Source organism: Meleagris gallopavo, chromosome 1 (assembly GCF_000146605.3).
Source record: "Meleagris gallopavo isolate NT-WF06-2002-E0010 breed Aviagen turkey brand Nicholas breeding stock chromosome 1, Turkey_5.1, whole genome shotgun sequence".
In the NCBI taxonomy this organism is placed as follows: domain Eukaryota; kingdom Metazoa; phylum Chordata; class Aves; order Galliformes; family Phasianidae; genus Meleagris; species Meleagris gallopavo.
Genome location: NC_015011.2, coordinates 88,971,999 through 88,986,054, shown reverse-complemented (window position 1 = coordinate 88,986,054; position 14,056 = coordinate 88,971,999). Strand labels below are relative to the sequence as shown.

General features: G+C 35.3%; 1 protein-coding gene across 2 annotated transcripts in view; it reads right to left on the bottom strand.

Moving 5' to 3' along the window:
- Positions 1–14,056, bottom strand: part of LOC104909327 (ephrin type-A receptor 6) — a 314,483-nt gene that overhangs the window by 63,534 nt on the left and 236,893 nt on the right. The window contains exons 5-8 of one of the 2 annotated variants that reach the window (XM_031556463.1): positions 11,140–11,187; positions 10,549–10,711; positions 4,795–4,893; positions 794–902 (exon numbers count right to left, since the gene is read on the bottom strand). In XM_031556463.1, coding sequence (XP_031412323.1) covers positions 794–902; positions 4,795–4,893; positions 10,549–10,711; positions 11,140–11,187 — 419 coding nt within the window. The remainder of the gene's footprint in view (positions 1–793; positions 903–4,794; positions 4,894–10,548; positions 10,712–11,139; positions 11,188–14,056) is intronic. The other variant, XM_031556460.1, reaches the window with a different exon arrangement.

Below are 14,056 nucleotides of genomic sequence, written 5' to 3'. Positions count from 1 at the left end.
CCCTTGAACTTTCAGTGTACAGTTGAGCACAGCATCCAGCCACTCAAAATCAAAACGCTTTCTAAACCAATTAGCACAATGTCTTTATTTGATCCTGACCAACATACCAATTGAGGAAAGGTAGACCACTAGCACCGTGTTAAAAGGAAGGAAATGGACTTGCAAGAATAAAAATCACCGACATTATAAAAAATAATAATTGCCCAGGTCAGTGAATTCACTTGCCACAGCACTTCTGTAATGTAGATTTACAAGAGTATCTTCAATAAAATGTTAAACAACAAAACAGGAAGCTAAATCATCCCAATATACTAGAGTAAGGTTTTCCTCTGTTTAATTTCATTTCATAATTCTTATGTTCTCTCTTAATAAATGCACAAGTGTATAATCACATACAGCTATGTAAGATATTTTTGCCTATAAATTTAATATAGCAAAAAGAAACAAAAATTGTCCACCCAGTGTCTTTACCAAACTATACTGCCAGCCCCAAGACATCAGAAATCCTAAGGTTACATTCTTCAAAGCTTTGCAATTTACAGTTAAGAGATTTTATAATAAATATTGTATTTTGTGTTCTTTTCTTTGTCTTCTAATGTCAGAGATCTGATGCCAGTTGCATTGCATTTGAAATTTTGTTTTCCTCCTGCCCATATCAGCAGGAAAGATGGTCAGAAACTTATTTAAAAAAAGACACTGAAAATGTGGCTAAATTGCCTAGCTATTCTTCATAAATTCTTAGGCTTGGATAACACAGACCTTGAGCAAATGACAACAGTGTAGCTTTAATTACCTCCCAGTGATCAGGAAGAACAAAGTGAGGATGACCAGGAGAGTGAATCCACCAACAGCAGCAGTGGCAATCACGAGAATCTGTCCCTGCTCTGCAGCCATATCAGAAGCTGAAAGAGAGGCACAAAGAAAGAGGTTAAAGTTCCAGCACCTGGGATTCATGCAGAATGGGTGACAACATTTAACTAGCCAAAAGTTGCAATTACTCTGTAGTAGTTCTCTTGGTGCTTAGACCAGACACGATATGAGACTGTATCTGTGAAGTGAAAAACCTTCAGCTATGTACCACCTATGAAGAAGTGGGGAATACTTCTAAAGGTTTCTAAAATGAGGAGCCAGCACCATCAGGCACTTGCAATTTACTAAGATCTGAATATGACTGGATTTTGGACATAAAACTAGAACAAATGTATTGCTGTTTTAGCTTAACCTTGCATGTTATTAACAAATATCTGTACATCTAACTATCCAAAATGAAGTCAGCAGCAGTGTTACACATGTAGGAAATACAGAGCTGGATTCAGTAGAATCCTAAGCAGAAAAAGCACATGTAACATATAGCCTGACACACTCTTCTGTGTTTCTAGTATTTAGATTTATTGTTACAAATTTATAGTTCTATCTTTAATATGCTTTGAGGATTGGCATCACTGCAATAGAAAAAAATGATTATTTTATGCTTCATGTTTTTCTCTGTTTTTTTTGTAGGTCATTTAGCAGGTAAAAAAGATCACTTGACATTGTCTGTAGAGGCTTGAGGTATATTTTCTTTACAATATTAAATGTTCTCTTCCTTTGTGACTTCAGAGCTTTTATTCTTAAAGTAAACACAGTCACACTTCTATTTTTTCATCATATAACATTTACCTAATTCTTACTTTCTTTTTTCTATAAGGAACACAATATTGTTCTGGAAGAAGAATATATATTTCACAGGATCACAGAATCACAATTACCTCCGAGAACAGCAGTAAGTGTAGAAAAGAAAATAAATTATAGATTTATTAAGAAAGCAACTTCGACTTTGTAAACCTCCCGACAAAATCTTCAGTTTTCTTTGGGCATCAGATGATTACAGCTCCTAGGCTGCTGCAAAAAGAAAGCTCAGCAGGCTGTGTTTTCTCACTTTCCAGTTGATGAAGCCCAATACAATGCACACATCATTGCCTAAAGCTTCATAAAAAGCTGTTTTCAAGAAAAAACATTTGTCTTCTAAATATTTGTGAGAGGTTTAGAAATTAGCAGTGTAAACTGGCTTTGTAATAAAAGTGAAACAAATAAAGGTAATAGTAATTTATGTCCAATTTTCAGCAAAACCAACTTGTTTAATTTCCGACATTAGATTTCTGCCCATATAATTTAATGGAGATATGCAGAGGCAGTAAATTATAAGGCATTCTGTGGTCATAAACTCTCCTTAGACAAGTTAAATGCACGCATCTTCCAATAAATTATGTATCAAAACCCTTTATCAAATACTCACTAAATAGCTAATCTCCAAAACAGAATCTAGTGATACCGCAGGAATGGCTCTGCATTATGCTCCACAGTGTCAGGTTTAGTTGAAAAAATTCAACATATAATATGGTGCCACAGAAATAAAAATGCAAATATAATAGGCTGTCCAACTCAAACACTGAATACGATTTCAGATTAGCAAGGGTTATGATAAATGTTGTAAAGATGGACAGGGTCAGTTTGAAGTTGTAACAGGTAAGGGAGGTTTTCAATGACAATATCTTGCCCAGTTTCCATTTCTATAATGGAAGAGAGAGAACAAACTACAAGTAATTTATTTATTTATTTATTTATTTATTTATTTTTAAATAGGAAAAGGAGTGCAAAAATAGTGACTTTAGCAAGGGATGCTTTCAGATAAATTAGCTGAGATTTTCTTCAACAGCATTTCATTAAAATAAAAAAACTCAGGGCCTTCATTCAAGACAATTTGAGTTCTGGGTGGAAATGTAGGAACTGATCCTATTGTCTAGAAAGGCCCTGTGCTAGATACTAAAATGAAAAATGCTGTTGTCCTGGATTGTTCCTGCTGGATGAAGCTGGTTGGAGTTTTAGTTAAAGCTGACTACAAGCTATCAGTTTAATAATATACACATTTTCTATCAGGAACCACAGTCAAGTTCATGAATGGGGAGAAGTTCCCCACCAATTTAGTTCTTTTTGTGTCTAACTCAACCTTTAAGTTGAGACTGAATACTCTTAAAAATGTTTGTTCTGTTTCTAGCATATGTATTTCACTGTGTTGGTAGAGATGCCAGAGTCCACACGATTATAAAGGGCCTTTCAAGCCTGAAACATCTTGATGACCTTAATTTACTTGTCAGATAAAAATGTCAAATGACAGACAAGTATAATTGGAAAATGCGGATTTGTTAAAAACTGTCAGAGAAGCAGGTAGGGCAAAATGATAGAAATACTTATTTTTGCTTGAAGTGATCCTTCTAGAAATCAATGAAGGCACAGTGCAGTGAACAACGCATAGATAACTACAAAGGCACATGTATGTGCATACAGCATCCTTGCACACAGGTTCCACAAAACACTCCCCAGGCAAGGAGAATATGTTAATATTGGAAACTCAATAATGACAATTTTTGAACAATTTTTGCTGTCCAAAATGAAATTCTGCATGTCCCTTGATCTTTCTATTCTTTCTCATTTTTCAGTTTCTGTCCTAATTAAGGAAATGTTCACGTTGTAATTATTTATTATTATTATTTATATTTATTATTATTATTAAAGGCTTTAGCAGGTATTGTTTTTGTTGTGTCTATTCTTTACTCTCTTTTTGTCATTTCCTGTTTTTTTATGTCATTTTTCCTCTCCATCATCTGTGCATATTTATATATGTCCCCGTATTTCTCCTCAAGAGAAACCTTGATGGTGTTCCAAGATACAAAAGGTAGATTTGTCTCCCAGGCTTCTGCTCCAGAGATGTCTCATGAGGGAGCTTAGTACCTGTCTGAGTGGCTGTTATGTATGGCATTTTGTTTCATTCCTTCTGCCATCTGCTCAACACGTTTATTTTGACAAAAGCATACTTTTAAAAATGAGTGGCATGAGGCAAAGATAAGGGTGGATTTATAAGTTACCCAGCAGATGACTAGGTAGTACCGCATAAGGTTTGGGTATCAGAACTTTTCAGCATAGTGTAGGTACCACTGACACAAAGTGATGCACTGATTATAAAACTACCACACATATCATACACACTTCTACCCCAAATTGTATTATTCATACAAACTGTTTACTCATATTACTCTTCATGATCTACTCAGAAGTACGTTATTTGCTTAAAATGACACTTAGAGTTCCTAACTGCATCATTCCAGATTCCTTGCTTCAATAATGTGTACAGTTTCCTTGCTAAATAAGAAAATTCATTTTGAGATCAGTTCTGATCCTGCCAGTTATTCTTTATATTCAAGCTCTGTCTCAGTTTCAACTTCTCACTGGGTTCTTCACCCAAGTGTGTAGAGGAACCTGCACATCCCCTTCTCTCTGGGATGAAGAGAAATATCTGATGCCTCTTCACTTCCTCACTTGGAAGACTGTGAGAAATGGTGCATAAATTTTATTCACAGCACAAGACAATAAAAGAAAGAGAGAATCTTCCAGTTCTATTTTCCACTTTTCTTTGAGCAAACGTCCCCAAAATCTTTCAGAAAGTTGTATATTTGGTATAAAAGGTCTGGAAGCCCTAATGATAGCTCTCCTCTGTCTCTCAGCTACATGCTTTAGTTATTTCAGTTTGACATCTATCAGGCAGCAGACCTTCCAGCAGTTTGAAAGATAAAGTAGTGACAGAAAGACAGCTAGACAGATAATAGTGAGTAGCTGTGAGATAGATAAGTATGGATGGTGAGAACTGGAGCTCTAATAGACAGTAACGGACTGTCAGATGGATTTACAAGGCACTGTAAGTAACAGAGCTAAAGAACAATAGGAAAGAAAAATAAAAGGTCTAATAAGGGTTACCTTTACCTTTCCAGAAGTGCTGCAGTTCCTGTGAGCTGATGGTCTCCAGTCTCAGAGGGGATGTGGGAAAAGGAGCAGGCAATGGAACGGCAATCTTAAAAAGGGCTTTTAAAAGTGAAATGAAATACTATTACTAGTATAAGTTTGTATTAATTCTTTGCATAAATTGACTTGAAAAGCTTCTTTTCAAAGTGTTGCCAATAACATTAACTTCCTGACCAGCAGGTGAATGGAAAGCTTGTGATAAAAACTTAAGATCTGAGCAAGGAATTGCTCTTGTTTAGCAAATTAAGACAAAAAGTAAAGACTCTGGAATTTCTGGGAACCAGACAGGGTAAGCTCATATTAGAAGACCAAATGGCTGAAAATATAAAACACAGTAAGGAAACATTTCAAGATTAAAATGAGACACCCTGAGGTATCCAGTGCTGACTACTGTTGAATGAACATCAGGACTAAGCAGCCATGGGGATGGATACAGCAAGGTAGTTTTTAAATAGGAGATAAGTGCAGTCTCATTTGTTTGTTGGTTTCATTTAGGAATTGGAATTACTACTGTGAAAACATTAAGTGTTCTGACAAAAAAAAAATCTCAAATTTGCACTGGCAACTTAATGTATTTCTAAAAATCCTAGAGACAGATTCTCTAACACGGCATGAATCAAGGCAAGTGCTTGAAACAATACAGGAGAGAATCCTGTCAGAATCAATGACTCAAGACTCTCCTCTGGAGTTCCGAAAAATGGATCTCAAAGTCTCACTCACATCTGACTACAAATCCAAAATAGCCTGCTTTGAGGCTGAAAAATTACAGATGAGTGTTGTGGATGTGGGAATAGAACGAAGAACATGAGGATCAACAGATCCAGTAGTACAAGAAAATCACCATCTGCGTCTCTATTAAAGAAATTAAAGTTACTTTTTCCACAAGAACAGAGTTTTTCAGACCAATTACTTTCTTACAGTCCTTAGATCGAGCTACTCTATTATAATTTCTGTTTTTTGTTTTGTTTATAAAATTATTAATCTAATGTAGTTGAGTCATCTAAAAGTCTACATTATTTTTTTTAAAATCATAGTGTGGTTACTTTTGCCACACTCTGTTCAGCTGAAGCTGTAGCCTGCATTGCACCCATGAAGTCTGCCCCTTAGACCCCTTCTAGGACAAGCCAAGTTTTCTGTCAGATACAAATTTCTTTCCTGATGATGGGAAGCCTGGTATGGAAACCACCCTCGGATTCAGAACAAGCCCTGCAAAAGACAGTCACAGCATGGAAACACTGCACTGCCTACCAGCAGTAAATTGTTCAATCTTTTACAGATTCCTATAGGCACCAGGGCCTCTGAGTTGACACTGTAAGAAACATTCCTTCAGAAAAAGAAAAAAGGAAAAAAAGAAAGCTTTAAATCGTTATTCTAAAAACCAACCAACCAAACAAGAAAAGCCCACCCTGCTGAAACAGGGTGACTGCTAATAATGGAAATGAGGAACATGGTCAAAAGCTGTAATTACTATGCTTTGCAAAGTTGTTACTTGGAAATTTCCCAGCAGCAGCCTCTTAGTTATAATAGTGGAAGAAATCTCTTACAGTATCCATTCAACCATCCCTACTTCCTTGAAAAGACAATTTTTCTTGACTTTTTTAGATAATTACATTTCCCTTCAGGAAGTACAAATGTTACTCTTATAGCTGTCTCTGCATCAGGAAGAGTTCTTTCTCCATTATCATGCTCTCCAAGTAATGATTGCCTCAGTTTGTTAGTCAGGAGGTTGGAGGGCTTCCTAAAAAACTGACCACCATTGCATGACTGCTTTTTCATGGCTCCTACGCAGTTGATCTTTCTGTTTCTGCACCACATTTAATAATTTTACCAAAACTCCTTGGTGGTCCTAGTTATGAAGTATCTTATTTTATCCTACAAAGCTGAAGCAGCATAGATAATGTTTCAACCAGTAAACTGGAGAAGGCATGATGGCACTGTTCTGCCCAAGGCATTGACAGACAAATGTCACAACTGAGTACTCAACATTTGTTGCATTACTTTAAAGAAAAATCTGCATTATGGATTGCTCACTATGCTACTATTCATTAACAAGATACGTCAATTTTCAAGCAAGATAAATGGAATACCTTTGATTGTTCTCCTGGAATCAGTCCCTGAATTTTTCTTCTAGATGCTTGTATTCTAACATGTAAAACCTCAAAATCTGAAGTATTTATTGTAATTTTTATGGGATTGTTGGTGGATAAAATTCATTTTGAAAACAAATACTTTTTAAAGATTCTATTCTTCCCAGTCTTCTAATGAAAATGTTAACTTCCTATGAAATCAGTATAGCTCACATTAACTTAAAATCTGGCTAATTGAAAGCCCACAATAAGTAATTGTAAGTGTGGAATTTTCACAAAGTAGCTTGTTTCCAATAGCTGCGGTTTGAGGGAGCTGTAACAGTCTGTCCTGCTCTAATATTATTTAGAGTTTTTCAGAATAATAAAGAACAATATATATTAAAAAGCTTGAAAAACTTCAGCTGAAATGCACATTGTCAGAGTAGTAAATGATAAGAGATTACTACATAGCTTGATTTGGATTGCTTTGTAAGATTGGTGGATGACAGCAAATGTGACTTACCATTTATGTGCACTCAACTGACCATTCAAAATAAGTCTAAGCACAACTCGTCTCAATCACTACATCTAAAAGTAGGTCAGTATCTTGGAATACAAGAGTATCCACAGAAATGTTGTTTTGTCAATCAGTTGTGTAATGCAATCCTCTATTTCAACAGCAAGTGCTTGGATCTATAAATAAAACTAAACTAATAGGAGGTAAGTAGTGTTACGATTGTTTACTGTATCATAAACAGGTTTCCTTCTCCTGCTCAGTTCAATATCAGGTTCAATTCTGATGCTATAGTTCAGAAAGGATAGTAAAATTTTGGAGAGCTACAATGATTCTATGGAGAAAATGACTTTTAGAGGGACAGAGCATTTCTTTTACTTATAGGAAAGATGAGAGTATCCTTAAAAAGGCCTATTCACATTTAGATGAAAAAGGCATGTTTTTACAGTATTAGATTTTTTTGATTTGTGAGAAGAGGATTATGAAATCCAAGCTAAAAAAACAAAATCAGGTCACAAATACATGACAAATTTTAAAGTATAAGGGCTAAATGATAGAACTATCTGCCTCTAGGTATGCTGAGCTGCCCATCACTGAAAGAATGTAAGTCCAGAGTGTTTATGGGAGATGTTACACTTCAATCTGCTTTCATAAGCTGACTGGAAAAGCTTCAGTTACAGAGGTTTTGTTAATGTTATGGAAGGAGTTCAAACGAATAGTCATAATAATCTGATAGTACATTAAAGCTTAGAATAGGCCTACTTCCAAAACACTGCTTTGAGGAAGTAAGATATTTGGAGAGTATAAAGGTACAATTTGACTGGTCATTGAGCACTGCTTCCATTTGAAATAAGCAATATTTACCACCATGTACACTTATCATTTTTTTCCTTTTAAATTTAAAATAATACTTACAGTTGTAACAGACCTTTGAATGACCATTTCAAATAAACAGAGGTATTCATCTAGCACCATTTCAAACTGAGCTACAGAATTTCCCTCTACCCACATCTCTGTTGATAAGCAAAGCCTACATTTCCTCTGTTCATATTTCCCTTCAATCACACATTTTGATTTCATTTTGTAGCAAATTAAACACTTTTAGTCAGGAAAAAGCCTAAGCAATAAATGTTGGTGAACAGCAAATATATAAATGTACATGTTTTACTATTAAGATTCACAATGAATACTTAGAAGTCATGAAGGCATTTAACGTTTAAGTGGTGAAGTCTGAAATATATTTTTTACAATACAGACCTTTTTCTATAGCAAACTTTTGCTCCCATATAACAGGAAGACAGACGTCTGAAATCAATGCATCATTTATGATATCATCTTATACTGCAAAATCCAATGTTTCTTCAAAATGAGGTCAAAATTTGAAAAAAGCATGACATGTGAAGTAATTAACCATTTCTTTTTTTACACCAAATAGCTCATATTAATATTGGTGTGGCAACAGTATTTCCCAGAGAGAGAAAATGATACTTTTTCTGAGAGAAACTCATTGTAGCATTGTGTAAACTACTTTAATCTATGATCTATTCTTCTGTCTCAAAATGGAGGACTCAACCATGTGGCCCAACTAGTCATTCTCTGCATCCAGTGAACTTGGAGAAAAACTCAAGCTTCTAAGTTATCTTTTAGGTTTTCACAGCATCATCTTTAGTCCTTTTTGTCTTTTCTCTCATGATTTTAGAGCTAAAGGTGCTCCAATATACGCAGTCCCTTGACTTTTGGCATTATGGAAAGTCTATAGGATTTGAACTTCTTCAGACATTGATACTTGGAAGGGTGAATAAAGAATACAGTAACTTCTACAATGGTAACACTGACTTAGCTGGATCCAAATCTACAGTGCTTTATCAACTCAACTAACTCAACTTTTTGTAGGTTACTGCTTTAGTTACTTGTTCTTATTAAAAATTAATAAATAAGTATATTGGATTAGCACACTACTCTAGCTCACCATGCAGCTGCATTAAGGAAAATGATAAAAAGATGAGGAGTTTGGTAACCATGCATGGACTTTCATAGCCTTGAGATACTTTTATCAATAGTTCTCATGACAGAAATCAGGCAATAGTCTTCCTAATTTAGATGAGTAAGTCCTATTTGTCCATATATAACGAAGGCTCATGGAGGTTTACTTCTCCTACTACCATTTACTTCTCTTAACAGTTATAACCCATTGTGCCTAAAGGCTAATATTTTTTGCATCATAAGATGCAAACAGGTACTACTAGAATTCTTGAAAGCAACCAAGTGCTTAATTCCTTATCAATCCAATTGGCTTAACATCTTAGAAAAAATTTAAAAGTCCAATTAGGCATTAAGTACTTGGAAATCTGTTTTGAAATAGAAGTTAAGAAGCAATGAAAATGGGTGCTCTTGAAAATACTTGTATAGTACTGAGTCTGTATGTTAGCCTAAGTAACTTGAATTCCAAAACTAACGAAAAACACAGTGTACATAATTGGTTAATTAAAGCACTTTCATTAATGAGTGTTTTAGAGCTGTATCTACTACACTCATTTTATCTCAAATGCTTGTAAATATCTTGTTCATGGTTCCTTTGAAGGTGCAAGCAATATGTAACATACAAAATTGCTCAGAGTAAGAGCCTTTTTTCATATTCTTCAAGAACGTGGGATTTTTTGATTCTCACTGGCAAATTTAATAAAGTTATAGGTTGAAATACATATTAAAAATGTCTTTTTTACTATATTCTAAGAGCATTAAAAACTATAGAGAAACGAGTCCATCAGTGTGCTCTAAGAACCCGCATGAAGCTGCTGGACTTAAGTAACATGGAAACCTCACACAAGATAATTCCAGAGGTTAAGATGAAGGCCTTCTTTAAATGAAGAATGGATCTATGGCAAACCAGGGGATTTTGCAGAAACAAACATTCCTTCAGCTGCAGTGGTGGACTGAAATTTGTATTTGTTACTCGAGAAAGATAAATAAATCTAGAAGTGTGAGGCTAAGGCTTACTTCTTGTAAAACAGCAGTGGTCATTCTGTGATAAATATATGGAATGGATTCAGCCATTTAAACTCTCAATGTCTGACTGTTCTAGAATTAAATGCTACTTCTATTGTATTTGATTTTTTTCCTTTCAGTAAAACTTACTTTCATCTCCAGTTTCAAATTCAAACTTCTGGCTATAGCCGCTGTATCCTGCTGCCGTCCTGACTCTGATATGAAATATATACTTGGTGGCTGGCTTGAGACCTGTGATGATAACACTTGGAGCCTTGGACCTTGTGGAGGAATAGCTGAGTTGCTCATGCTCCTGAGGGACAAAAGAGGGGAGAAATGATATCAAGTTGAGTTGTACAAACTTAACAAAAATGATACAGCAAAACTGAAGTTCCAAATTCTTCTCATGAATGTAAAATGTGTTTTATATAAAAGAAAGTGCAGGTATGGATTTCAGTACTTTGATTTTGTGCTATAGTCACAATGTATGATATGGCCTTGACTTAGATATCATTTTTTCTGTCCTTAGTCTTGCATATAAACACATCACATCTCTGTGACTTAGGTTAGTAATTACACTGTAGTCAAAATAATATGGAATTAGTACAAGACTACATTCACAGAAAATGACAGCTAGAATGGCAGCTAACTATTTTTGCACAATAGACAAGCTAGGAGGTCAGTAAGCACTAGTAAGCTATAAAGTAAAGATGTGGGAGTATTCAAATACCCGCTACTCACTTCTACCCGCAGGTAGTGCCAAAATGCCGGCGCTATCCGTGGGTAGACCTGTGGGTAAAAGAAAATAAAAATTAACCTTTTCTTTAAAGTCTGTAGACTTTTAGCATGGCTCAGCTGAATCACTGATGTTGAACTTTATTTCTCTTTCCAGGTAGCAGTAATGTAGCTGTACATGAAATTCACTTTTACACTCTGTTAGGAAAGACACTTTTGAAATTCTCCAGCTATTTCCTACCAGTTGATTTTGGGTATCTGCTGAGAATTCCTGATTCTCACAGGGTCAGGGAATTGCCACTGCAGACAAGCTGCTGTAGTACGAAGATCGACCACACTGATTGCTGCACAAAAAGGAAGTGCTAGACACATTCTTGGTGACTCATTTAAATGAGGAAATGTTTTAAAAGAGAGTCTATTTCCTGTCATTAGTTACAGTCACTCGATAAATCTGTAAGCTGTAATATTTTCTATGGTGCCTTAAGGCTAGCTTTACTGTATTAGAGTGGGAGTCATCCACAAACTGATAACATGAACAGAACTGTCCTTGGCATATGCTCAATAACCCAACTGCAGTACCCATAGGGCACCATATAAATTTATTATAACATGCAGTATTATTAGAGTATGTATGTATTATTCAAAGGATGCTTCCAGCCTATTCAGAAGGAAACAACCTTGTTCAAAGAAGAGATATAGCAAAGAAAACACAGTTTTCAATTAGACTGTTGAACTTCTAACCTGTTCTGAACATATGTGTATTTTTTGTATAAAACAAACAGTAATCACAATGAGTCAACTGGAGTCACAGCATAACAAAGCCACATCAGCATAGGGCAAGAGGTACATCAGTATTCCTCCAGTACACATACAAGGAGATGGATAAGAAGATCAAATTAAAAATCAATCAAACACACAAAAATGACTTAATGATTCTGTTAAGGAGAAGGAAGGTATGCAATAATGACTAATATTTGAAATAATTGTATTTAATGCTCAATTAGAACAGTGGAAATAATTTGAGAAACTAGAGTAAAAGGAAGCATTGATTTGTTCCAGAGTCTATTAACAAATTTTGAAATCTCAAAAAATGTGCATTTAAATTGAAACATTGGGGCACTGTGTAAATAATCTTATGAATGGTAATTACAATTAACATAAAAAAAAATTAACAACTGGTTTCAGCATCAGACTTCTCCAATTAATTGAAATGATATAAATTCAGTTTGAGTGAGATAGTGGATTTTAAGCTTTTATTTCCTGAGAAACTCCAGAAAAAACTATTTTATTCTGACAGAAAATCTGCTAAAGTAAGGGATTTCCATTCCACTGCCTTGTTATATGTACAATTTCCAGCAACTTTCACGTGTAGAACTGTAATATATCTCAAAACATAACTTGGCCAAGGAATGCAATCTTGGAGAACACAAGACTTCACTTAATTCACTTAATTCACTTAGTAATGAGGCTAAGTAAAGTGGGTAAATTTCTACCCCAAGAGATAAAGTTGTTTAAAAAAAGCTAGTAACCAGCTCAAAATCAGTGTAAGACAGAAGATTTTTGCTCAGGTTTCAGGAAAACCACACTTGGAAGTGATCAAATGCCCTATCACCACATCCAAGTTCTTTCTTTTCTACTACTTTTTTTTTTTTTTGTAACGTTTGGTAAATTTATTGCATCCTTCACTTCTTAATTGCAGTAGTAGAAAGAATATTTTCTCTTAAAAAGGATAGATTCTAAGTCTCAAAATAAACTTAGGTTTAAATTTGAAAAGATTTGGAATTGATTTTAAGAGACTCCAAAATGCACTCAATACCAAACAATGTTTTAAACAGTACGATATTTGTTACAATGGATTTATCAAACGCTAAAATGAGATCAGTACAAAGATGTATGTGAAAGAAAAAAACATGATGTGTTAAGTGGTTCTTAGTACCCCTGATTTGTAAGCATGGTTCCACATTACTCAGCGCCAGGAATACCTGAAGCATGTGTGTGGCTGGACCAAGGTGGGGAGAGCCCTGCAGAACAGTACCCCTACTGCTGTGAGCTTCCCAATGAGAAAACTTCCAGTTCAAGCCATGTAAATTTTACACAGAGTAAGAATAAAATTGCTAGGTGAGGCCAAAGAGGAATACATGGAGCCCAACTGCACAGTTCTGCCCTAATCTACGTGGGCAAGCTGTGCCTAACAGCAACCCTCTTGAGGAGCAAATGCCTCTGACCATCCGTTTGGAGTGGTGAAAGGTATTTTGGCTGGTAGGCTTGCTGCTCCCTCACCACCAGACAGGGACATCTGCAGTATGTTCTGGAAGCTTCCATCTCCATGCCCTTCAATTTCCCTTCTTTCCTTTTCATAGCCTCTTATGCCATTCGTCATATGGCCCAAAAAACAATGTAGAGAGGTACGCTATCATATAAATATTATTGCCACATGGGCAAGGGTAAATGATTTGTTATAGCAAGTGAAATATGAAAAAGCAAACCTTGTCACCTTGGTGTATGTGAGAAAAAAAGGTTTCAGAAACCTGTACTCGAAGAGGAAGTTACTCAAACTAGAGACAGAAAGATTAATAGTTGGAAACTTCACATCATTTTACACAAAGAAATCAACCATTTTGGCCTAGATTCATATATAAGATGATTCTCCAAAGAGTGGATGCTTGAACTCTCCAAAGAAAGGACACTGTATTTTCAAACTCTGATGTTTTTATCTCTCAAAAAATTACTCCGAAATACCATCTAATAATGCAGTGTTGGCAAAGACAGTTTGTTCCTACTTCATAACAAAATTTAGTGACAGACAAAAAACACATCCCATGCTATTTGTCTAGATAATATTATTTCTGTCTATTTTAGGTTTATTTTAAAGTTTTTTATTTTTGTGCAAGGTTATTTCAGTGGGACAAGCTGAAATAGAAAA